Source organism: Osmerus mordax, chromosome 11 (assembly GCF_038355195.1).
Source record: "Osmerus mordax isolate fOsmMor3 chromosome 11, fOsmMor3.pri, whole genome shotgun sequence".
NCBI lineage: Eukaryota > Metazoa > Chordata > Actinopteri > Osmeriformes > Osmeridae > Osmerus > Osmerus mordax.
Window position 1 is genome coordinate 14140401 of NC_090060.1, and position 24138 is coordinate 14164538.

Below are 24138 nucleotides of genomic sequence, written 5' to 3' on the forward strand. Positions count from 1 at the left end.
CGATCCTACTCCTATGCTGCTGCTGCCTGTTTATCGGTTTGCCCTGTCTTGAAAGGCTAAAAGCCTGTATCTGTTAATCACTTGTAGCAGGGTGTTGGAACCATTGAATCCTTTTTTTTGGTGGCTTAATCCATGAGTATACCCCATGTCATGTCACCTCACTAAATTACACCCCCTCTAATGTGAAAAAAAGGCTTTTGGGGATTATTTTTAGACCGTCTGTTATTTACCATCCAAGGTTCAGCAATGGACTTTGTCCAGTGTGAAATTAGTTTGATCAAACACCAAGTGAGGGATTAGTTTGATGAGATGGAGAGCTGCACTGGAAATTATGACACTTGGATGATTACGGAAGAAAAATCTATTAAATGAGTTTTTTGCTTGTCTAAATCTGTAATAAAAATCTGACTGTGGAACAAGTAAAAATATGCTTGTTAAAAACATTTTGAAATACGATGTGATATTTAGGCCTTTCAAGATCAATAAAGCAGATTACATGATATGAAAAAAAAACGTGTTTAATCTGAGATACAACTCAAAACAAGATGTTTTCAAGACTCCTTCACTTAACAAGATATTCAAGATGCATTGTCTAAAATCACATACCTATATCTCACTGAAATGTTACTTGTTAGGTGATTGTGCCGTATTTTAAGTGTAATGAGATTTTTAGACTAGAAACTAGACACATCTTTTGCAGTGTAGAGAAATATATGTGTCTGTTTCATCTCTCAGCTCCCTAAAAGGAGTAGAGCAGCAGCAGTTCTTGAGCTATAAACCAACCAGGGCTCAGGTGGCGATTTGACTGACTGAAGATATCCTCTGGTCTCCAGGCTCTTTCAGTGGCAAAGCTCCACGCATCTCAATGGGTTTTGGACTAAATGTGATTGTGTGTGTGTGTTTGTGGACTGGATCTGAGTGCTTAATCTTTTGGCTGGTCACTCTCTCTCTCCTAAGGGGCCACCTGAGCCCAGAGGCTTGGTCAGATGTTCCAGCAGGCTTCCAGTTTCCTGGATTCTCCTCTAGGCACAGCACAAGCTGCTTTTCATATAGAGACCAATAAATCACTCATGCACTTTCTCACCATTCAAAACACTTCCATAGCACTCCCAGCTACATAGTCATGTCTCATTCTACACACATCCCCTCACAACCTCTCTGTCTGTTCAACATGCCGGTGAATGTTCTGGAACAGAATGAGAATGACATCATTATTTATGATTGTAACTCCTTCAGACACTCCAGTTCTCCAGTTCTCCATGCTGGTCGATTCCCCATGTCCCGTATGCATTATTGTTCAGTCAGAAATGCTGCTAACCAGAGAATATTCTCTATGTCACATTCATTTTTGACTGATTTTATCATTTTGTAACGTCAATATAGATAATCCTCCCTGCAGCACAGTGTTAATTTTTTATGATCTCATTTCCGAGAAGGCATGGAACCATGGGTTCCTGGGTAGTGAATTCATGTCCTTGCAAAAAACTGGAACTGTATAATCTGTGTGAATTGCCGAGACCAAGCGTCCTTCTGCAAGGAATGGATCCTTGTTGTTTTCTTAAACTGGAGGTTTACTGTTTTAGATTTATATGGCATTAGGTCAGAGGATATTCCTGAGCCTCAAGATACTGTGTGTTGTTGATGGTGATTACTAACCACCAGGCCGGTCATATGGATTAGGATTTATACAATACGAGTGTAGGTAGTACACCAATGAGATTTCTGTGTTTTGATTATTGGCAAAGATTCTGTTCCAGCCTTAGCAGCCTCTACTCTTTGTCACTGTCAAGGCTGGCTCCTCCTCAGCCGAACACATGACAGATCTGGGAGATGAAACGACATCCCCTTGCCCTCCTGCCACACTAATGGCTTATAAATATCTTCTTCAAAGCCCAAGATAGTGTTGGGGCGGTATGGTGGTTAGCTGCTGTTGTGGTGTGATACTGCAGACCTATTTAAGTCCAACGCTTCCCTTTCATTCCCTGCCACCAGTTCCTGCCACAAGGGCCTGGGGCTGTGTGGGCTGAGGCATCGGGTGATGGACAGCGAGCCTGATGAGGCCAGTGACACCCGTCAAAATCCTACATGAGAGAGAGCAGGGTGACCCAACCTCCTTCCTCTTTCCTCACACACTAACTAGAAGAGTTTCATTTTTGTAAGGTTTTGAAGGGAAACTGTTTTACACGGTTTTGACCTGTGACACACGGACACACACACACTCACACATCAGCTTACTAACACACCAGCACACACACAAGCATCCACGCACACAAACACGCACACTCACACACACAACGTGCGGCTTGCTGTAATACAGTTATTGTGAGTTACTGTAAGACTTACAATAAGGGGGCTCGCTTGCCTTAGTGTGCTGTGTGCATTGACACTGCATCAAAATGCTTTGTGCCTGGCTTATGATCAAAGCTCCCACGCATCCATTCTCTTCATGATCAGGAAGACATGCAGCTTTTCTTCCTCTCCATTCTTCCTTCTAATGTCTTCCTCAGCTTGGGGGGGTAGCTGATGATAAATGCACTCCCTAAAAGTCAGCGCTCTAACGACAGTATGACATTTGGCAGACGCAGGCATGCCGAACCGTGCCGCTGTCGGAGCATACATATTCATGTCAACAAGTGTGTGTGGTGGAGTCACGAGCAAGAATGTGGCAGTGGGTAGAGATCGCAGTCAGAGGTCAGATGTTGATGGGAAGCACTGGATCATAGTTCAAATAAGAATCTGCATGACCTGTTCTCCTCACAGCTTTGTGGATGAAACCACCATGGGAGCAGAACACAACACCCCCTCTGGCATCACATACATAATGAGCTCCATCACTGTCTGGCCCTATGGGTGGTCATTACGGAGACCCGCTTCCTGGATACCGTCGTTCCCCTAATCACAGTCTATACTCAAGCCCTGCGATCTGTTCGGCAGTTTGCTCAGAATTCTAAAGCCAAGTGGGCCACGGCTGTCGTCTGTGACAGTGATCAATGGTGATGAATATTAACAGTTGTATCTCGATCGTGTCGTTAACTATGATGTAATGCTCGTGGATTAATGGTCGGTCTACCGTGCCAGCTAAAAGAAGAAACTGAGGGGAAGCTCCTTGTTAAGTTGATTGGGAACCTAACCCCTAACACTCTCTCTCTCTCTCTCTCTCTCTCTCTCTCTCTCTCTCTCTCTCTCTCTCTCTCTCTCTCTCTCTCTCTCTGTCTCTCTCTCTTATGGTGAGCTTCTTTAATGTATCACTCCAGCTCCATCCATCTGTGCTTGTGTGGGGGAGGGACACTAACCTTTAAGATTGATAAAGGGGAGAAAATATCCCTTTGCCAAATTCTGAAAGAGAAGCCATAGTCAGAAGGCTTGTTTCTGTTGCTTTGTATGGAAACAGTTTGCGCAGCAAAGGGGATGAGAGATTGATAAATCCCTTTTTTTATTTTGGCCTTCGGCGGTCTCCTACAAATACTTCACACTATTGAAATCTCAGAGGTTAGGACCTACATTAAGTATAGTGTGAAGCTGAGGCTATACCTCTGATATTGTTTATATCAAAATGACGGGAGTTTTAATGGTAGGCTTTTATACCCTCCATTGACTTGAATCTTTTGAATCTGCGTCTCCAAACTCTCTAGGTGACAAAACAGAAAAATAGCCTGGTAATCCCGAAATCAGCTACGACGCCTGGAAGTTTTTTCTCCCATGAAGTGCACTTCCTTTCGGTACAAGGAGATTCATAAATAATGTGATTTAGTTACATCTCTTGTGTGTGCTCAATATGTGTCTGACTGTGTGAACTGTATGTGTGTGTTCATGCACATTTGTGTGTGAACTTGCTTTTGTGTAAAAGAGAGAGAGAGAGAGAGAGAGATAGTGAGAGAGAGAGAGACAGAGAGAGAGAGAGAGAGAGAGAGAGAGAGAGAGAGAGAGAGAGAGAGAGAGAGAGAGAGAGAGAGAGAGAGAGAGAGAGAGAGAGAGAGAAGGAGTGGTGTGTAGGAGTTTTAGCCCATGTGTGCATGCCGAATCAATTTGAACACAATCAAAACTTAAGAAGGATTAAAGCTCCTGTGATGAGATAGCACCCTCAAAATGGCTTAAAATAGCTGCAGAGATTACGCTAATGTAATCCAATTTAAAGGAGCCTCCTCCAAATATTTATTATTTAAACTCCATCTGTTTGAAGCCCCGAGGGTCAGTCCAATATGCAGTGTTTTATAGAGATGGGGTATCTTATTGTCCAACGTCCCTTTTTCTTGCTCGTGTACCGACTTAAATAGACTCCTGATATCCTGATATTCCATACATTATTGCATCCCTCGTATTCTGAGTCAGTCCTATCTACCTCTGAAAAATTTAGAGTTTAGCAGCTGTGAAGGACTTCAGATGGACTGCCTTCTTAATGAGGCGTGATATTTACTCTGGGAATGCAACGGCAGGAGGCTGTAAGACTTGCCAATCACGCACCTGTCTGTGCTTTTCCATCAAAGACTTGGAATAGACCTGGAATTTATTGCTTCTTTTTCTAGATTAGAGCCTCATTTGGAGAGAGGAGAGCCTGCTCAGCGGAGATAGGGATGGAGAGACCGAGTGAGAGAGAAAGAGAGAGAGAAAGTGGCAGAGAGCAAACTTGATTCTTAGCTCTACCTAATGATAAAGACTGTAGTGAAAAGAGAATTGAGGCTACACTGGAAGAAAGGGTGACACGTTAATGAAAGTTGGGCTATCTTCTGCCACTCTTTCAGACTGCTGAATTGGTGTTCTCCCCTATGGGTCAACTGAACAGTACAAAGGAGTGGTTATGCGTGAAATTACTGGATATCTCACCTCGAACATTAGTTTTAGCAGTAGCTGGTTCATTTTTGTTTAAAAACAATTAACGTTGGGCAATGATTTGTGCCTCTTGGCTATTTCTCCTAAAGATATACTTCCCCCTACTGGATGACTTTAGATACTACATCTGAAACAGTGACCCCTCTAATTGAGCTCCAGCATGCATGGCACCGTGTACTTTGTTTTGATATTATTTTCCAGAACTATGTGTCTCTCAGAACTCTAGAGCCCACACCACTAGTGGCGGTCACCGTAACAGTTGAGTCACCAGCATCAGACAATTAGCATGTTTGAATAAACATGTGCAAGAAGAAAATGGCTGAATTATTGGACACAGCCGTCTAAAATCAAGACATTTGTTTGGACTGAACACAGAATCCAGCATGTTCAGTTTTCACTCCTTACAGGGGCAGTGTTTCATGGGTTTAGCAGCTTGGATTTAGATGGACTTGATACAGACATCCACACCTTCCAATGTGTGTCTGTCTCTGAAGCCACACACGGCCCAGATGGAGACAGCCAGGGATTAGGGAAGATTTTCCTTCATTTGATGAACAATTCACTGACACAGATACTGAGGATAAACCTGGCCCAAGAACCACAAGAATAGTCACGGGACTGTATAGTGTTATGAGGGGTTATCATTCACACATATTGTGTTCCTCTCTCATGCCTTGTTTTATATATTTAAACTAACATATAATACCTTTGGTTTGTATAATCACAGTTGTATCTTAATTTGAAGGTTGGAAAGCCAGGTAGAACAGTCTCCCCTTCGCTTTCTCATCCTGTGCTGCATAAAAACATCTTTATTAGCACAGATTGACACTTTAATCCTTGTAATCAGTGATCAGTGATGATTACACTGATGACACCCAAGACTGAATCTGGTTTGATTTTAAATGAATATATTGTCAAACAGTTATCAGTTGGTTATCAGTTGGATTAATGTGCATTCCAAAATTACACTTGTCTGGGTGGATATTATATAGCCTACGTGAAAATGTTTAGCTCTTTGTTAGCATAAGACTCATTTCATTCATTTAGCAGATGCTTTTATCCAAAGTGACTGTTAGAAATATTAAGCGTGTGCACGTGTGTGCGTCCTTAGCAGTGGAAACTTACAAAGTTCCTGACCCTACGCTTGACCAGATGGTTTACTTAGTACAGATATTGTTAAACATATTTATGTAATCTCTAGTAAGACAATGGTCAGCCTAGGTCAGTTTGATTACGTAAGCCTAGTGTCTTCTATAGTTCATGTGGGGAGGGGTTCCTCTGCTGACAAGGAATGCTAGCACCAGTGTTATTCAGTATAAAACGTTACATTCTTAATTTCTCCGACAGTGACTTACAGGGGTTATTAACCCCAACCTCTAGATCTGCGTTTAAATGCTTCTACACTGAGTTATACCTATCACAAGTCCACTCTTGTCTAAGTGACAGCAAAGACTGTCAGGTTCCACAGTGTCCTGCATTACATTATTGGAGTACTCTGCTGGGCTGACGTTTTTTGAAGCGAGGGTCAGAATTGGAAGATTGAGCCAGGGATTGTTAAGGGATTAGTCTGCAGGACTTAAATGTTGTGACACCACAGTAGTGGGCTTGCTAGGGGGTCAAAATATCCCATGGGTAATAAGAAAGCATAGAGCAACTGCAACTTTAAGCCCAAAAAACAAGATGCCAGGGCTTGACGTCACACATACACCCAGTTGCACTCTCTGCCTCCTATCTCTCCCTGTCTTTCTCTCTTTTATCTCTCTCTCTCTCTCTCTCTCTCTCTCTCTCTCTCTCTCTCTCTCTCTATCCATCTCTCCCTGTCTTTATCCCTCTCTCTCTCTTTCTCTATGTCTCTCTCTCACGCACAAACACACTCTCTCTTATCTCTGCCTGTCACTGTCTCTCTCCCTGCCTCTCTCTCTCTTTCTCTCTGTCTTTCTCTCTCTCACACACACACACACACACACACACACACACACTCTCTCCCTCTTATCTCTCTCACTCTCTCTCTCCCACTCTCTCTGTCATCTATAATTCTCCCAGCTGAACAGAGTTGAATTCTAAAAAGAAGGAAAGCATGTCTTCAGTGCAGCTGTGGAAGCTTTGGATGTGGAACAGTCTTCGCAAACTGGATCTTGATCAAACTATCTCCTTAAATTTGTGTGTTTTTGAATACTGGGGGTTAGGACCCTCCCTCTCTTGGAAGGTGTTAGTGTTGTAGCGGTTCAGAGATTGAGAGCCGTCCGGAGCCAGGTCGTTCTCATTGAGTGTGTCTGTCGATTTGGCTCCAAGCTGGCGGATCCTGAGGACTCCGGGTGCTGGGATCAGCTGATCCACCTCCAGCTGACCAGCTCAGGGGACTGGCCACCCTGTGAGTTAACCTGCCTCTGATGACCTCCAACCCTGCTCTTATTCCTCTCCCCTGCTTGTCTCTCATCGTGGTCCAAGACATCCACTCCTTCAGCTTTGTTTCTGATGCTACGTGCTGTACCACAACCATCCTTATCTTTAGGATGTGTACCTCATGTATTTTTTTTTCTGTCTTATCTGTTGGTCAACTGTTCTTGCTATAGATTATTGTTGTGTTTTGTGTTCAGGGAGGGATTTAAACGCTAGATAAATATATCATTACATGGCAGTTAGGATTCTGAGTTGGTTTTTCAAATCAACTAAAATGCTTGAGATTAGTGTATGTGTTTTTAGGATAATCCAATCAAGTCCTTGATATTAGTGTATGTTTTTTTATTCCCTCAGACCCAATATATTCAAATTACATCAAATGCTTGACATTAGCAGAGGTGTTTCCCGTTCGTCCTATCAACTCAAATGCTTGATCTTGTCTTATTGGTCATGCTTTTGAATTGTGTGATGATGCCTTTTCAAACTACAATAAGCAGTAGACTTCAATACTTTTTTCTTTGAAAATAAATTATTGAAGATCTTTCTCAGTCAACATGATAACACTAAAGGAGGGGGTGTTTTTAAATCCACTATTGGAATTCACACAGGCTGTAACCCTAGTACCTAGTCCGTCCTCACAAAAAACACACCACACACACCCCAGGAATTCATATTTTCGCTTTGAATCACAGTGTATCACTGGTCACCATGCAGAGGAGCTATTGACAGAACTTTCAATGACCAGATTCCAACCAGATTGAAGATAGCAATAAAACTAATGAGGAATGTTTCGAATGAGACGCTGACAGTTGGAGAGAACAGCTCAAAATTGTTATGTATAAGCCCCACAAAAGGTGTGGGCTCCACGATCTTTACAAACATTTTTCAAGGCATAATGTCTCTAATTGGATGATTTGTAATGTGCCTTCGATTCCTCATGCCATTTGGTCTTTGCATGTTTTACTGCATTACGTGGTTATCGGATTACCACAGCACATGTGTAGGATTATAATAGTGGCATGGATACAGTAAATTCTCACACAGGAGACTAAGTGAGGAAAACAATATCAAGATGATCAAGGAAAATAGGAGGTTTCCAAGGCTTCCGTTCATGGGCACTTTGATGAGTGATGATCCTGTATTTCAAACTGTAATGTTGGGCATTGCGACATAAATGAGCAGGGGGTGAGGGTAATGGTGATGCTTCAGAATCAGAAAGGGTTTTAATCGCCATGAAAGTTTGCACAGACAAGGAATTTACTTTGGCAGGAAGGTGTATACATTAAACATATAGGAATCTTAAAACTTAAAAACGTGGTCTAACTACACTAAAGGTACAAAGTCTGACGAATACTAAGGGAATTTATCATTTAAAAAACAAAATATATATCAAATAAAATATAAAGTAGCCATAAATTCAGGAGACAGTGTGACGGTGTTGGTGTTTTCTCTCCTGCTGTGGTAACTGCTCCAGGTGACTCGCAGCGGGTGGAGATCCCCAGGAGAGACATGGAGGTGGTGAAGGGCCAGATGGCTGTGTTGCAGGCCTGGTACAGCCCCAACTCTGACATCCATAAGAACACAGTCATCTGGAACTTCATGGCGAACGAGTCCAAACAAGTGAGTGAGTTAGGGGGTTCAGACTTCAAGATGTTGACTGCTTTGTATTTCCTCATTTGTCTTTAAAAGTATTAGCTGAGACAAATAAATAATAAATAAATGACAAATAGAGTTGCTGATTACATTCTAATAGGTTTGTGAGACAATTGAACAGCAGCCTATCAATTCATTTGGCCTAATGCCATGTTTCAAGGACACTAAAGAGCTTTCCGAATCATCCAGATGAGATTCCATAGTTTGATAAGTCAAAGTTCACCTGCTTTACTTTCATATTAAGAGTTCAGATTTTCTACTGCATCTTGAATGTCCTCAAAACTCGGTAATATTCAGTATGAATGGGTGCTGGTGATCTACCCAGATTAGGATTATTTCCAGCACCTTTTATCGTGTGAGTCAGTTGAAGATACATATTTACATTTACATTTATGCATTTAGCAGACGCTTTTATCCAAAGCGACTTCCAAGAGAGAGCTTTACAAAAGAGCATAGGTCACAAGAGTGTACCTGTAGGAAAAACAGTAAAATATTTCACAGCGAGTACAAGAATTTGAAATTCATATGCACAGCCATGAATTACCATGGCACTAATGGTGACCCAGCGAATGTGGTGCATGTGTGTCCTGTAGGTTAAGAACCTGCACATGTGTGTCTACATGCTCTTTGCAGTGATTACGATAATCTCAGTAGTTTCACTGTCTGCTGCCGCATAAGCTTATCTCAAACAGAAAATCAGACTAAAAAAAATCTAACTCGACCATCTGCACATATATATAAGGATTATCTTTATGAAGGACGTTGACTTCTCATAGGCTTTAACTGAGTAGCCTGGGAAACTGCGCTGGACTAAACATTTCATCTCGATGAGTACTGGGTATTGGAAGAAAGAATGCTGCAACTTTTGTCATCTTCCCTGAAAACCTCTCTCAGTATTACAGAAATTCTGTGCATCCACATTATGGCTACCAATATCACAATTACCTAAATTGTTTCAGTGTGTTATGTCACAGCAAGCAATGTTTTCCCTCCTGTGCCTGACAGATCATCTCCTACACCCCAAACTTTATCAACGACGGAAGCCCAGAATTCAGGAAGCGTGTGGGCTTCAGTGTGTCCATGCCCTCCGCTAACCTCTCTATCTTCATCAACAACACCCTGGAGTCGGATTCAGGGCGCTACTTCTGTAACGTCATCATCCCTGGTTCTCCAGGCCTCACCGGGGAACTGCGCCTTAATGTCAAAGGTAGCAGATCAGTCAGGATGCCAGTGCGAGCTGAAGCACTGTACCAGCAACATTACCCTATTACGAACAACGTGCAGACTTGGCAGCCTGTTTTCTGTATGATTTTCTCATTTCTGTACATGGCAAGCACTTTGGAAATGAAACTGATCTCCACAGTTGACATGTACTGTATAGTACTGTCTAGCCATTACAGCAGATCCCACAGCCACAGCAGATGGTCACAGACCCACAGCACCTATTACCTTGTAAAATAAAGTCATCCATTCTAGGAAACAACATATTGGTATCAAATGGATTGAATCATCCTTTGGAAGGTCAATAGTACTACAAGATGTAATGCTACATGCTTTCATTTATCTATTGTGTTTCTGTCTTGATCTGGCTCTTTAATCTATCTGCCTATCTTTCACTCCTGCTCAGTCCCTCCCTCGCCTCCAGAGTGCACCCTGACTGGAAGCCCTGTGCTGAACGGAAACGTGACTCTAAGCTGTAAGTCCAGCTCTGGCAAACCTGTGCCTCAGTACAAGTGGACCAAGGCAGCCCCAGTCTCCGAGGTCTACTTTTCCCCGATGCAGAGTGAGTATTAGGGTTATGGGTTATTCTTTAACAATCACTATGGTCAATGCAGGTCCTTTCATGAATTTCCATTGCTTTCTGGGTAAAGTGATAGTACTTCCCACACCGTTTGTACTACGCTGTATGAATTCTATCAAACAAGAAGTGGAATTGTAGAGACTCATGTTTTTCCCCTGGTGAGGAAGTCATTTTTTTCATGTGTTTCCTTTGCTATGCTGGAGGCCTCAGGAGAGTTATAAAGACACAGCCATGCATTGTCTGGACAGATCCCACTGTAGGGTGTTCGATCATACCAGGCCCTTTGAAATGTCGAGATATTTATCACTAAATCTTTCAAAGACCCAGACAACATGAGCAAAGTGCACTGCATACACATTAGAAACACTTTACCTAACATAAAAATACCTATTTTATTCCCAGCTTTTTGTTCCAGTCAATAGATAATATGCTTTGTGATGGTTTTTTTACATCGTTTTGTAGCTGTTTTTGTTCCGAGAAATAGATGATTCTCTTGTGAAAACGCCAGCTGTCTCTGAATAATGGAGCTTAGGCTGACTAACCGTATATTGTAACAGCTTTCTTTTCTTCATCTCTTTATCGAGTTTTTTCACTCTTTTATCTAATCTGTTTTCCCAATAATGTATATTTTCCATTGGTTTCAATATGTACATGTATACAGACCCAGAGGCTTGCTTGCATGTTTGCTTGTTTGCTTGTTTGCACACTCATTCACTCACTCACTCGCTTGCATGTCTCAGTCACATATACATGAATGGTCCCTACAAAAGGACAGAATTTCAAATGTTTCAGAATCAAAGCATTCCATCAATGTGCACTACCCCCCTTCTCATCCTTTCTTTCCACCACTGTCTCCTCCTGCATGATCTAGAATGGAAGTCCTGCCCCCAGCCCTTGATTGTTCTTGGGTTCATGGGTAAGGGTTTCACTCATCCACCCCACACTGACGTCCTCCTGCAGCCCTTCACAGCTCATCCCTAGCCAGCAGTAATCCTCTGTCACATAGAGCTTCACCTCAATGTCACACTGCAACCCCAACTAGAATTCCTACCTTTTAGCTGTGTGTTTGTTCCAAACCCATATATATATATACATATATATATATATATGCTGATAACATAGATGACCTTATGCTCTCAGTGTGCTGTATCTACGATTAAATATACATTCTGTGACCAGGCAAGCTAGTAACAAAGTTTTTGCTGTGCCTCTGTCTCTATGGAGACGTGACCCCATGGCCATCTGGCTCTGAGAGAAATATGTGTAACTGCTGTGTTAACATCCTCTTGACATGGCTATTAAGTACACGGCAATGTGCAAAGTACTTTTTTTTTCAAATTGTTTTCTATTTTAGTCATTTAGGAGACGCTCTTATCCAGAGAGACACAGTAAGTAGAGGGACATTCTCCCCGACGCAAGTAGGGTGAAGTGCCTTGCCCAAGGACACAACGTAATTTAGCACGGCCGGGATCAAACCTGCAAGCTTCTGATTAATAGCCCGATTCCCTAACCGCTCAGCCATCTGACCCCCAGTACATGACAAAACGTCATGGTAATCCCGATGCAATAAAAACATGCTAATACAACTCAAAAAGGGGTTTCCGCAGAGTAACATCAGAATAGTTGCAGTGAGTGAGGAGGATGCCTTGTCGTGGACAAGTGTGGGAGTAGTTCATATACAAAGAAAGAAGAAGAAACATGCGTGTGTATGAATATGTTTACATGATTCGGAATATGTACGTAAATAAGTTACAGCTGTTCAAAAAAGTTAGTTTTTTTTATTCCAAGTGAAGGATTTATGTATATTATCTCGCTCTACAGTTTCCATAGTCCACACTTCTTTGATGAATTGCACTGTATTACGCTGAAAATACCCACTTTCTAAGTAAAGGTCACATAAAGAGACTTAACAGATCACCTCATGGTGGGATTCTGATTGCTGTTTAAGGTTAAACATAAGCCAAGTGAGGGTTTGCTGATGCTGCTAATCTGTCCCACTCAGGTCTAGTTTCCGTCACCTTGTTTTCAACCTTGTGATTAAACCATCAATGACAGGACACCAGTGATGTCACAGATGGCAGCAGTTGTGTCACCTGGAACACACAGCAATATCCGGAACTGGGGCTTCAACTTGTATCAATTCATGACGCTATTGATGCAGGGTTCATTACTTTGTATTTCATGTAAATGTACTGCTTTCCAGGTTTTTAAGTAAACACAGCTGATTTCCTCAATGAGTTCCCATTTCAAGCAGTACTGCCTATGGTAGAATCTGCCCTAGACAGATTTGGTTTACTGTGAAATGGAAACCATGAGTAGTCATCATGGAGGACCTTGTTTTGTGACAATGCAGCCCTGACCGTCCCTTTCCTGTAGCAGATGGTACGGGAGGATGTTACCAAACAGCATTTCTCTCCCCTTACTACGGAACAGCTGTTTGTCAGAATGACAGTGGACACTTTAAATAGTTTAAATGCTAGTCTCCTCCCTCAAAATGAAGGCAGCTGACATCATAGTGTGAATACTACTAGTCTGCCCTGCATTAGGAATACCAGCCAGAATATAACAACTCTTCTATTACTTGTGTTGTCCCAGAGTGGATTGTAAAGGATTTGTTTGTTAAGGATGTCCTACTTATTTACTCTACACATGTAGGACAATGCATCTGTCAGGCAACATATAAATGGACCACAGTCACAGATTTAGGTAAAGCAACATTGTGTATTATAATACTGGACTGCATCGACTTGTCTGATGCCCCATGTGACTTTTTGATGTAAACCTCAGCATTTGAAGACCTACATGGTCTCTATTTTGTGTCGCTGTAATGTTATGAATGGATTTGTGATTATCACTTGCAGGCCTACATTAGACTATCAATCCAGTCACACTGTGTTGTAAAACAATCATTTTACTGTCCATACATTTCTGGATTGGACAGAAATTCAAATTGTTCACAATGGCTGGGTGAATGATGATGGGGGATGGAAAAACCATACAAACCCTCCCTAGCAAATTTGACATTACGGCTTTCCATAACATCCCTCTCTCCAGGACCATATTGTGTAGATGGCATTCTAGTGTATGTTTACACTGTGTTATTTAGAGTAGAGTACATTACCGTTACTGGTAGTGCATCTAGCTGTATGTGATCAGCGAACAGAACAATCTGGGTGTGTTTGTTTATCACAACCTACTTTAGCAGGCCTTCATCCTGAATAGTGTGCTGTGCGATGCTTCCCTTCCAGATGAGAGACAAGGCACCCTGAGGCTCAGCAATCTGACGAAAGGCATGTCAGGGAAGTATGTGTGTCGAGCCAGCAACACCGCCGGAGCAGACAGCTGCTCCATCAACCTTGAGGTCTTTAGCTGTACGTACTGTATGGCACACGCCACAACACTCCCAATCCACCTGCTCCTGGTCCTCCTCGTCCTGGCTGAACCGTCCTTCTTATTTTCCCCGCCCCACAGCTTCCAACACCGGGGTGATCGCAGCCACCGCCTTGGGGTCCATAGTTGGTCTGGTAGCCATTGTGCTCTTCCTCATCTTCATATTGAGAAGGAGGGGAGACACAGAAGAGGAGATTGCCAATGAAATTAAGTAAGATTTGTTTATGTTTGCCGTCTTGTCGGTATAGACTGTATGTATGGAAGCAAATCAGTGACATAATGTTGAATACTTATTATTAAAATTTATGATCCAAAAAATCAAGGTTCAGAAATTCAGGTTGTTCAAATTTGCACAAAAAAAAATTGGATCCCAAAAATGTGCCCTTGGATTTGAGCAACCTGAATTTCTGAACCTTGAATTTTTTCACCTCAAATGTTTTCACCCAAAAATATTTCCCCCAAAATCTCTTTGCCTAAAATGTGTTTGCCAATTTTTTTTTCAATTTCACTATCAAGTATTTAATGCCTTTTAAAATTAAAAACATGATGTCACTGATTTGCTTCTATATGTATGCGGGTGCTGTCTTGTCTTTTTCATCGATTGTCTTTGTGTCTGTCCGTGGCAGGGAGGATGCTCCAGCACCCAAGCGCGTATCCTGGGCAAAGAGTGGGACAGGATCAGATAACATCTCCAAGAATGGCACACTGTCTTCCGTAGCAACGAGTCCCCAACCACGAGACCAGCCCAGTTTTCACTACCCATACCCCTCCGCGCCTGCCTCGGACACAGGCTCCTTACTCAATGCCTACCGGCTGAGGCCTGGCGAGCCCAACCCCTTACAGGGCCTCCCGGGTTACAACATCGGTGGCACCCCTCCACACAGGAACCACAGGAGCCTCCGGCCACCCAGCACTAATGGAGTCCCTCTCCATGCCCCCCACAGCCCCAAGCTCAACACCCCCAGCAGGACCGAGGGGGCCCAGCCCCAGGTGCCACACCCTCTCACGATGCTGGCCAGCATCAGCTCCTCCACCCTGACACGCATGGGGGCAGTGCCCATCATGGTTCCAGCTCAGAGCCAGGCTGGGTCCCTGGTGTAGCTGACGTTACATTACATTTACATTTTGTCATTTAGCAGATGCTCTTATCCAGAGCGACTTACTGTAAGTACAGGGACATTCCCCCGAGGCAAGTAGGGTGAAGTGCCTTGCCCAAGGACACAACGTCATTTGGTTAGCATAGCCGGGAATTGAACTAGCAACCTTCTGATTACAAGCCCGATTCCCTAACCACTCAGCCATCTGACTCCGGAAACGTGAATGTTTCCTTTGTGAAATACTAAGAACTAACTTACTGAAAAACATTTACCATATGGAGAGAAGGGGACTTTGTAGGTGAAAAACTTTATCCATTGTTGTACTTTAACAAAGTTGAATAAGGTGCTCAGTATGTTGTATAGCTGACACAGCATACAATTGTTATTTCTATTTGGTAACTGTATCTTGTTTAATTTTTTATAAGCAAAAAGAAAATGTTAAATGAATTTTATGTACAATTTGAAGTTAAAAACTCTATTGAATTAGTACTGTATGTTTAACAGTGATATGATCTCTCTACTGATACATATGGAAATGGTCAACCTTAATGAATGTAGCTTTTGTTTGCAGATACATTTGAAGTCATGTCATATTAGATACATACAGACACAGTAAGAGATCCTCAAAGAGTTTTACTTTTTCCATTATCTACACGTGCTAAAATCTACAGTTCACCAGATTTTTGCCACATAATGAGATTACCTGGAAGTCTTCCCTAGACCAGCTAGCCTACCTGTTCAGTAACACTGGACTTGATGTGCCCTACAACCCAGGTATTTTATCTCATGTTAAGACTAAACTTTGACATTGACCGATACATGTTTGAGACAATTGAAGTATAATTTAAGTAATTCAACAGTGATGTGGTTTTATCACATTCATGTAAACTGAGAGCATATCAATATAATTCCTGTTAGGTAGTTAATGTACATCTGCCACTTTACTAGGTACCACTTCTTGTTAACGCAAACATCTATTCAGCCAATCATGTGGCAGCACTTCAATCCATTTAAGCATGTGAACATGGTCAAGAGGGTCTGCTGAAGTTCAAACCAAGCATCAGAATGGGGTAGAAAGGTGATTTAAGTGGCGTTGAACATGACATGGATGTTGGTGCCAGACGGACTGGTTTCAGAGTTTCAGAAACTGCGAATCTACCGGGATTTTCACGCACAATCATCTATAGGATTTACAGAAAATGGTCCGAAAGAGAGAAACTGTCCAGTGAGCGGGAGTTTTCTTGGGCTAAAATGCCTTGTTGATGGGATCGGAGAATGGACAGAATGGTTCTAACCGATAAAGGCAACAGTAACTCAAATACCCACTCTTTACATCTGAGGTATGTAGAAGAGCATCTCTGAATGCAAACAAAATCAAAAACTTTTAACCTTGAATACCACATCAGGGGCCTCTACTCTCCGCTTGGATCGCACAGGCTCACCAAAACTGGACCAACATTGAAAGACGTTGCCTGGTCGGATAAGTCTAATTCTTTGCTGCAACATTCAGATGGTAGGAAACATGAAAGTATGGATTCATAGGATTCACTAGGGTTAGGATTCTAACCCTATTGTTTAAACGCCAGAGTATTGTTGTGAATTTAGCCAATTCTATAAACAAAGAGGGTTCCAATCCTGTACAAGCAAGGAGTACCTAATAGTGGCTAGTGAGAGTATATTTAATTTATAATTGCTTGGTGTAATGTTAATGTTCACTGGCTTTGAGATTTTAGTTTTTCCATCATGGCGTCATTACTTTTTCAATAAAAATGGTAGAAAGAGTAAGATTGTCTTTATTTTAAGAATGCCAATGAACATGTCCTTATGTCCTTGAACAGGGAAGACCAAACATCTAGAGAGATAGAAACAGACAAAGTTTTATTTGGGGTGTAAATGACAGTGGTACACCATTGTGTACCATACATAGTACAATACATGATATCATTTAAAATCAGTTTGCCTAACAGCCTCCTGTTGTGCATTCAGGTTACAAAAAAAATATATTAATACACAGTCTGTTGCCACTAAGACTATAAAAGTCTCAAATATAAAACACAAGAAAGGCCACTGCAGGAAAGGCTAACAGCCCATGTAGTTGACTGTTAGATTTAACTATGTTGTTAGACAATACTAGACCAATCATCTAACTACACACTGTAAATTACACATCATTACAAACATCCCCTGTCAGAGAATACAGCAGAGATGAAAGACATTGCATGTCTGGGACACATCTTTCCTGACATGAGACTAAGCAGCTTTCATTTTTAAACAAACTAAATGCATATTTATGTAACATGACTTAATACCACAAACACAGAGACCTAATGAGTGCAGTATCTTAAAGCCATCCCGCTCTCTGTCCTCAGTTACAACACTTCAAATCAGTCACAGACAAACATCAGGGTATTAACCAACAGGAAGTGGTCACCACCAACCCACTGAGACCGGAAGTCCATTCATGGGAAGGCTATGGAATAACATTTATCACGACTCAGTCAACAGACTTCTGGCTATGATCATCCGCATCACTTCGTTGGTTCCTGGACAAAGAGGGAGACAGCTCAATGTACTGTGATTGGAGCTATTTGGCAAATGCAAGTCACTTAAAGTGGCTAATAATGGTAACCACATCCCTTCAAATACACAGTGTATCTTACAAGTATTGCAGACGTCAGACATGTTACTTTAAACATACCTTCTAATATCTGGTGAACTCTGATGTCCCTTACAAACTGCTGAACAGCGTAGTCTTTCAGGTAACCATACCCACCATGCATCTGGAGAGCTTGGTTGCAAATCTGCGAAGGAAGCGCAAACACCAATGAGCTCAGAGCGTGGAGCCTAAACATAAATCAAACCAAGCAACAAAACAAAACGCCCAGAATGTAACTGCCAAATGACTTAAATTAAGCAACACATTTACATTTAGTCATTTAGCAGACGCTCTTATCCAGAGCGACTTACAGTAAGTACAGGGACATTCCCCCGACGCAAATAGGGTGAAGTGCCTTGCCCAAGGACACAACGTCATTTTGCACGTCCGGGAATCAAACTGGCAACCTTCAGATTACTAGCCCGATTCCCTAACCACTCAGCCACCTGACTCCCGATTTATCATCCATGGAAAACCCTATAAAAGAGACGACCGCAGGTGTTCACTCACATCGAAGCATTCATCTGTGACGAAGAGCTTGGCCATAGAGCAGAGGGCCACGGCATCGGCCCTGTTCTCCTGCAAGGACACGGCAGCCTGACGCACCATCAGACGAGACGCTACCAGCTTGGTGGCCATCTCAGCCAGTTTGAACTGTAGGAACTACGGGAGCAAACAGAGGGTCTCTGGTCCTGGTTAAACATCGAATGGAACAACACTTAGCTCTACGTGGAGAGGCTGTGAGCCGAGTACCTGGTTGTTAGACAGAGTCTCCCCAAATTGCTTGCGTACGAGCAAGTGATCCCTCGCCAGCTGCACACATGCGTGAGCAGCCCCAAGTGAACAGGAAGCTGAAGGATCACAGGAACATGGATGTAAACTAAAGCAGTTATCAAGAATGTATTTCTAAACGTATTTACTTCAACAACACAAAAACGATAACATGAATCAGTATGGTATCATAAAACAAATCGTACCAATGTTGATCCTGCCCCCATTTAGGCCTTTCATGGCCATAGTAAAGCCCTGTCCCTCCTGCCCCAGTCGATTGGTTACTGGTACAGCACAGTCCTCAAATATCACTGCCCTGGTTGGCTGACAGTTCCAACCCACCTTTAGAAATAAAAATAAAACTTCTGTCAATTGCAGTCAAGCCATTCATCTTCTCTGTACCACAACTTTGGCTCAACACTGCCCCCTTGTGGTTGTGGCGTTGTGAGCGGCATCATCAGAATTACAGTTACCTTCTTCTCCTTCTTTCCAAAGCTGAGCCCCGGAGTTCCTTTTTCCACCACGAGACAGGAAATTCCTTTAGGGCCTTTCCCTCCAGTTCGGCACATCACTATGTACACGTCTGTGTCTCCTCCTCCACTAATGAAGGCCTGTAGTAGGACACAGATGGAACAACTATTTCTAATGTGGTATTATCATTTACATGCAGGATAATGCTGGGAACATTACAACAGAAACTAGAGAGGGTACAATTTCTGGGGAAATTGTAGGGTGTGCTTGCTTGCGTTGGTTGCACAGGGGTCCGTTTTTGAATGACATTTTTACAACTGATATTTCTCTATATTTTATATAAAAATGCATACTTATTATTGCATACTGCTCGGTGTAAGACCGGTGTAAAAATTGACCTAATCTCTATGACTTAAACGTCATTTTAAGTGTTTCCTTTCTCATGATATTTTCAGGCATTTAGCCTACAGTACCATCTGCTTACTGAAAATATGCCCCCCAAAACGTAAATAAGCTTGACATTTATTTAGTGGAAAATCGCTCATTCATAAAAAGCTCACTGGTAGCGATCATTGTCAGTAACAACGCAAAATGCGATATAGCCCTGTGTGGAGAAGCTGCCCCGGTAAATTGTACTACTACGGTACAGTACTAGACTACTGCTGTGTTCGTCTTGGTAGCGATTGCGTTGGTTGAATTGGATTTAACGTTCCGTTGTACGGTTTAAGCTGAAATTAATTATTTTCATGAACAGATTGACAACGTTTAGGCTGTGGCAATGAAGTTCAGGTTAGTAGTTAGATAGTCTTTTGATTTAAGTAAGGGGAGTGCCGAACATGTTCTGTCGCCGTTTGACTTCCTAAACAGCTGTGTAGTGTAGATGTTTTTGTAGTGTGTCTCGCGTAAGCTACAGCGTTGCATTGAGCTACACTGGTTTGAAACCACAGGTAATGGTAATTTCACCAACAAATCGTTTACTAATGTCAGAATAAATCCTACAACGAAAATGTATATGTGAGGAATGTTTATTTTAACGATTGAAAACAGATAACGCTACATCATAGACCACTGTAGTATGTGTTGCCCGGGCAACACATACTACAGGCTAATGTCATGATGCTAATACTTCAGTGAAATAGTAGACTACTGTTTCCGAAAGTAGATGTACTTCCTTAATAATATCAGCTTATACTGTACATTACACATCACAATTGTGTGTCATATCAAAGTAAAATGAGTAAATAGTTATCACCCTGGCCTCTTTGCTTGTGGCGTTTCTGCAGCTGCCTTGCAGTAAAGCTATAGTTAGCCAAGCTATCCCCCAAGTTAACAGATGCGAAACGAATGTTCTGCCAAAGGTAGTCACGCGTGTTTTCGTGACGTTAGTGACGTTAGTAACGTCAGTGACTGTGGCTAGCAAATTATCCACCGTTAGCTTCACTTTTCGCCACAAAAACTTAACTTGAGCCTAAACCACGCAACGGAACGTAAATTCCAATAGAAGTAACTCAATCGCTACCAAGACGAAACTTTTGACACCTACGTTGTCTATGTAGGCCAAATATTGACTGAGTTTTAGGGGGGCAAAAAAATAAAAATAATAATAATAATATATATGTGAGAGAACAAAGGTTGTGCCCTTGCCGAAGGCAAAGCACACCCAATAATGCGAACCTAAGAACATGTAGTACCTTAGAGCCGTTTAGAACATAGTGGTCTCCTTTCAGCTTTGCGTTACTGAGTAAAGACGCAGCATCACTGCCACTACCTGGAATTACACGCACGCACCAGAGTGCATCAAAGTCTCGATCAGTGACTAAAACCACACACAAATAGTCAATAGAACCACATAAGAATACTTGTACTGAAACTTGTAAACATGTATCAAGGAAGACTCACCTGGTTCAGTGAGACAGTAGGAGGCAAACTTATCCATAGTGCAGAGATCAGGGCAGTACTTCTCCCTCTGCTCTGTGTTTCCAAAGGTGTCAATCATCCAGGCACACATACTGTACAGGACAGAATGAGCATTGTGGAAAAATCACAGAAAAAAGCAGTGTAATCCTACATGGTGCTCTCCTGTGATTGGCCGGACACATGCCAAGCTTACTTGTGTATGCTGATATAGGCGGTGGTGCTGACACAGCCAGTGGATAAGGCCTCAAAGATGACCGACGTGTCTAGACGTGACAGCCCCGATCCTCCCACCTCCGGTTGTACGTAGATGCCCCCAAACCCAAGCTGAGCTGCCTTCTGCATGGTGTCCACTGGAAAGATTTCCTGAACAATGAGAGATAACTGTCACCTCAAACTTAGAAGTAGCACCTCATGTCGGTCCACAGGTGATTATATAATGTTGATTAATTTAATGACACCCTGAGTTTGCAAACCTCGTATGTATTTCAAAAAACATAGCCACACCTTTTCGTCCCACTCGGCCATGTGAGGTGCCATCTCATTGGCAGCAAAGTCGAAGGCCACCTTTTGAAACTCCTTCTGTTCATCTGTGAGCCCGTAAGAAGCTGCAAGGTGAAGGGGGTCACACAGAACTGAGTTGAAGGAAGTTCTCCTTGGACAACTAGCTTTCTTCAGCAAAAAGTCTGTCCTAACATCACATTCATTGTAACTAAACAATGGCAAATGTTACACATTATACAAATTAATCACACCTAAGAAGTCAGATGAGGTTAGTGATATTGGGTGTGTTTACCAGCCAGTCTCTGAGTGGTGGATATGGCGCCTCAATACCCAAAGGGAATCAACCAAGTGACTGACATAATTCGTGTACTTTTTACTTAATAGCGCTACACTATTTCTGATGTAAACATTGTTACGAATACAGTTTATATACACCATGCATGTCTCCCTAAATAATGTCAATGCTGCCAACGTTAGTCATCTGGCTTGTCAGTATTTTCTTCCCATTAATGTCACGTTGAAATTTTGTCAATTTGGCCCATTGAAAGTTAGCTAAGAAAATTGGACTTACGATCGATGCATGAAGCTATCCTCCGTATTTGAAAGTGGTTAAATATTAAACGCCGATTTCTGGGTATGTACGAACTCAGTCTGGCAGCTCTACATAACGTCCCCACTGCAGCCATGTTGTTTGGTTATCAAACTGCAGCAGTGTCACCTTGCTTGTATGGAAATGTAGTTCTACTTTTGCAACTACAAAAAATGGAAATCTAATGGATTAGGAACATAATCGCGGTTTACAAACAAATGCTGTAAAGTAGGACTGTATGAAAAAATATTCAAGATACAAGACACAATTCTTGTCGCATACGATATTAGATTTGTTAGCAGTCGCACCAATTTTGTAGAAATGGCTTAGCTTTGTTTTGTTACGTTACTATCACGTGATACAACGTTGAGTTCAGACACACGCTGGTTGGTCAATTCTAAGGGTTTGTTTTATGCCTTCAAATATTTTCTTGTGCATCGTGATTCAAGTGTTGTTCTGTTCATGGGATTATTGAGACGCAGTTTTAAGGATCTTTGGAGTGCTTGTTAGCTACAGTGCTTTTGCTTAACATTCATTTTCAAATGCCACCTAAGAAAAGGACACGTGGGAATGGGAATGCAAGAACAACAAAGTCACGTATGGAATTCATTTAATTTGATCTGATATGTGAATGCAGTGAAAATGGTATGCATGATATTGTTTGTTTATTTAGGAGAAAAATGTAGGTTGTTGTGTGCCACCCAGGGGACAATGAGCAGGAAGTAAATGATGGCCAGGTGGAGGACTCACCTTCGGAAGAGCCTGGCTCAAGAGTCCGAGGTAAAAGAAAGGCATCGACCTGTGAGATGCCGAAGAAGAATGTAAGCACAAAAGAACCCACTAGCCGTCCACAGTACTGCCACTGGCTGATGAAGTCAGAGCCTGACAGTCGGTTTGAAAACGGCATAGATGTGAAGGTAATCGTCACTAAACTGTGTAGGCTACGTTGAATCACGGGCACTTTATTCAGCGTTGTAAGAACACTATCTGCCTCCATTTACAGTTTGGCATTGAAGATCTGAAGGCTCAACCAAACCAAACCGGGTGTTGGGACGGTGTCAGAAACTATCAAGTAATCTTACACCGAAGATCACACTGTTAACCAGCTGGAAGATGTCGGATGTAGTGTTGGAAGTGTCATGATGAGAGAACCGATGAAAAGTAGAAGGGTTGTCAAAAGTTGTTTGCAGCTTCAGAGTTAATAGTACGTTTTATTGTATGCAGGCACGCAACTTCATGAGAGACATGAAAGAAGGACAGCTTGCCTTCTTTTACCACAGCAACTGTAAAGAGCCTGGAGTAGCGGGCCTAATGAAAGTGAGGCGTGTTTCTTGTACTGGTAAAAAGGTACCTTGTGACGATTAGTACGTAGCTCTCACATGCTGTCTGTCATACTATAGGTAGTAAAGGAAGCATACGTGGACCACACTCAGTTTGATAAGAAAGATGTCCATTATGATCCCTCCAGCACGGTAGACAATCCCAAATGGAGTATGGTAAGATGATTAATAACATTCATTGTTGGTGTTCTTAAACACAACCTTGTGCCAAAGGCTTTGCTCCATCTTGTTTTTGTGTGTGTCTGACAGGTGGATGTTCACTTTGAAAGGATGATGAAGCGTTTTGTCCCTCTGTCAGAGCTAAAGAAGTACCACCAGCAGCACAAGGCTAAAGGAGGGCCACTGAAGGACATGTCTCTGTTCACAAGAGCAAGACTTTCCGTCCAACCCCTTACTACTGGTGAGTTCACATACAGTAGTACTTTGTACATAGTACAAATCACAATTTCATAAGTTTATTTCTCTCTCCTTATCAGAGGAATTTGATTTTGTCCTGAGTTTGGAGAACCAAGAGCGGTCTTGAAATGACATGGAGATGATGACCAACTGGCATAACCTGAAAACGCTCAGAACTACTAACTCAACTCATGTGTATACTGATTGTAAACATTGTCATAAAAACTGTGAATGCTTAACCAAATTGCATTCTTATGCCAAATACTGTTAAATACATTTTATTTCTAAAATGTCTACATTTTGTTTCTAAAAGCAAAGACCAGACTGAC

The 24138-nt window shown here is 42.1% G+C and overlaps 3 protein-coding genes across 4 annotated transcripts in view; 2 read left to right on the forward strand and 1 right to left on the reverse strand.

Annotated features, from left to right (window-relative positions):
* The window catches only part of esamb (endothelial cell adhesion molecule b), a 31640-nt gene extending 16133 nt beyond the window's left edge, over positions 1-15507 (forward strand). The window contains exons 3-9 of the mRNA XM_067246723.1: positions 7014-7198; positions 8702-8847; positions 9886-10087; positions 10526-10663; positions 13930-14052; positions 14153-14282; positions 14698-15507. Of these exons, the coding sequence (XP_067102824.1) occupies positions 7014-7198; positions 8702-8847; positions 9886-10087; positions 10526-10663; positions 13930-14052; positions 14153-14282; positions 14698-15172 (1399 nt within the window). The 3' untranslated portion in view covers positions 15173-15507. The remainder of the gene's footprint in view (positions 1-7013; positions 7199-8701; positions 8848-9885; positions 10088-10525; positions 10664-13929; positions 14053-14152; positions 14283-14697) is intronic.
* Positions 15508-16958: 1451 nt separating this feature from the next.
* On the reverse strand, positions 16959-22411 carry acad8 (acyl-CoA dehydrogenase family, member 8). 2 transcript variants are annotated; one of them, XM_067246270.1, is made up of 12 exons: positions 22056-22411; positions 21488-21588; positions 21177-21346; positions 20966-21075; positions 20758-20834; positions 19069-19206; positions 18802-18937; positions 18578-18675; positions 18335-18487; positions 17867-17969; positions 17611-17711; positions 16959-17020 (listed from the first exon to the last, which is right to left on the reverse strand). In XM_067246270.1, exons 1-11 carry the CDS (start codon positions 22168-22170, stop codon positions 17656-17658), a joined length of 1257 nt encoding a protein of 418 aa, XP_067102371.1. In that variant the 5' UTR covers positions 22171-22411; the 3' UTR covers positions 16959-17020; positions 17611-17655. The 2 variants fall into 2 exon arrangements, with proteins under 2 accessions (XP_067102371.1, XP_067102370.1); XM_067246269.1 differs by lacking the exon at positions 16959-17020 and having other exon boundaries at positions 17029-17711.
* An 86-nt stretch (positions 22412-22497) lies between these two features.
* On the forward strand, positions 22498-24138 carry thyn1 (thymocyte nuclear protein 1). Its single transcript, XM_067246543.1, has 7 exons — positions 22498-22670; positions 22779-22990; positions 23077-23145; positions 23298-23390; positions 23474-23569; positions 23663-23813; positions 23890-24138. Exons 1-7 carry the CDS (start codon positions 22616-22618, stop codon positions 23934-23936), a joined length of 723 nt encoding a protein of 240 aa, XP_067102644.1. The 5' UTR covers positions 22498-22615; the 3' UTR covers positions 23937-24138.

What these genes read in the sequence shown, in the direction of transcription:
- thyn1 (XM_067246543.1), top strand. Translation starts at nt 22,616, where the DNA reads ATGCCACCTAAGAAAAGGACACGTGGGAATGGGAATGCAAGAACAACA. An exon ending in GAGTAGCGGGCCTAATGAAA is followed by an intron (nt 23,391 to 23,473) that starts GTGAGGCGTGTT and finishes GTCATACTATAG; the next exon opens with GTAGTAAAGGAAGCATACGT. An exon ending in ACAATCCCAAATGGAGTATG is followed by an intron (nt 23,570 to 23,662) that starts GTAAGATGATTA and finishes TGTGTCTGACAG; the next exon opens with GTGGATGTTCACTTTGAAAG.
- acad8 (XM_067246270.1), bottom strand. Translation starts at nt 22,170, where the DNA reads ATGGCTGCAGTGGGGACGTTATGTAGAGCTGCCAGACTGAGTTCGTAC. An exon ending in TGGGGGCAGGATCAACATTG is followed by an intron (nt 18,676 to 18,801) that starts GTACGATTTGTT and finishes GTGATCCTTCAG; the next exon opens with CTTCCTGTTCACTTGGGGCT. An exon ending in TCACAGATGAATGCTTCGAT is followed by an intron (nt 17,970 to 18,334) that starts GTGAGTGAACAC and finishes CTTCCTTCGCAG; the next exon opens with ATTTGCAACCAAGCTCTCCA.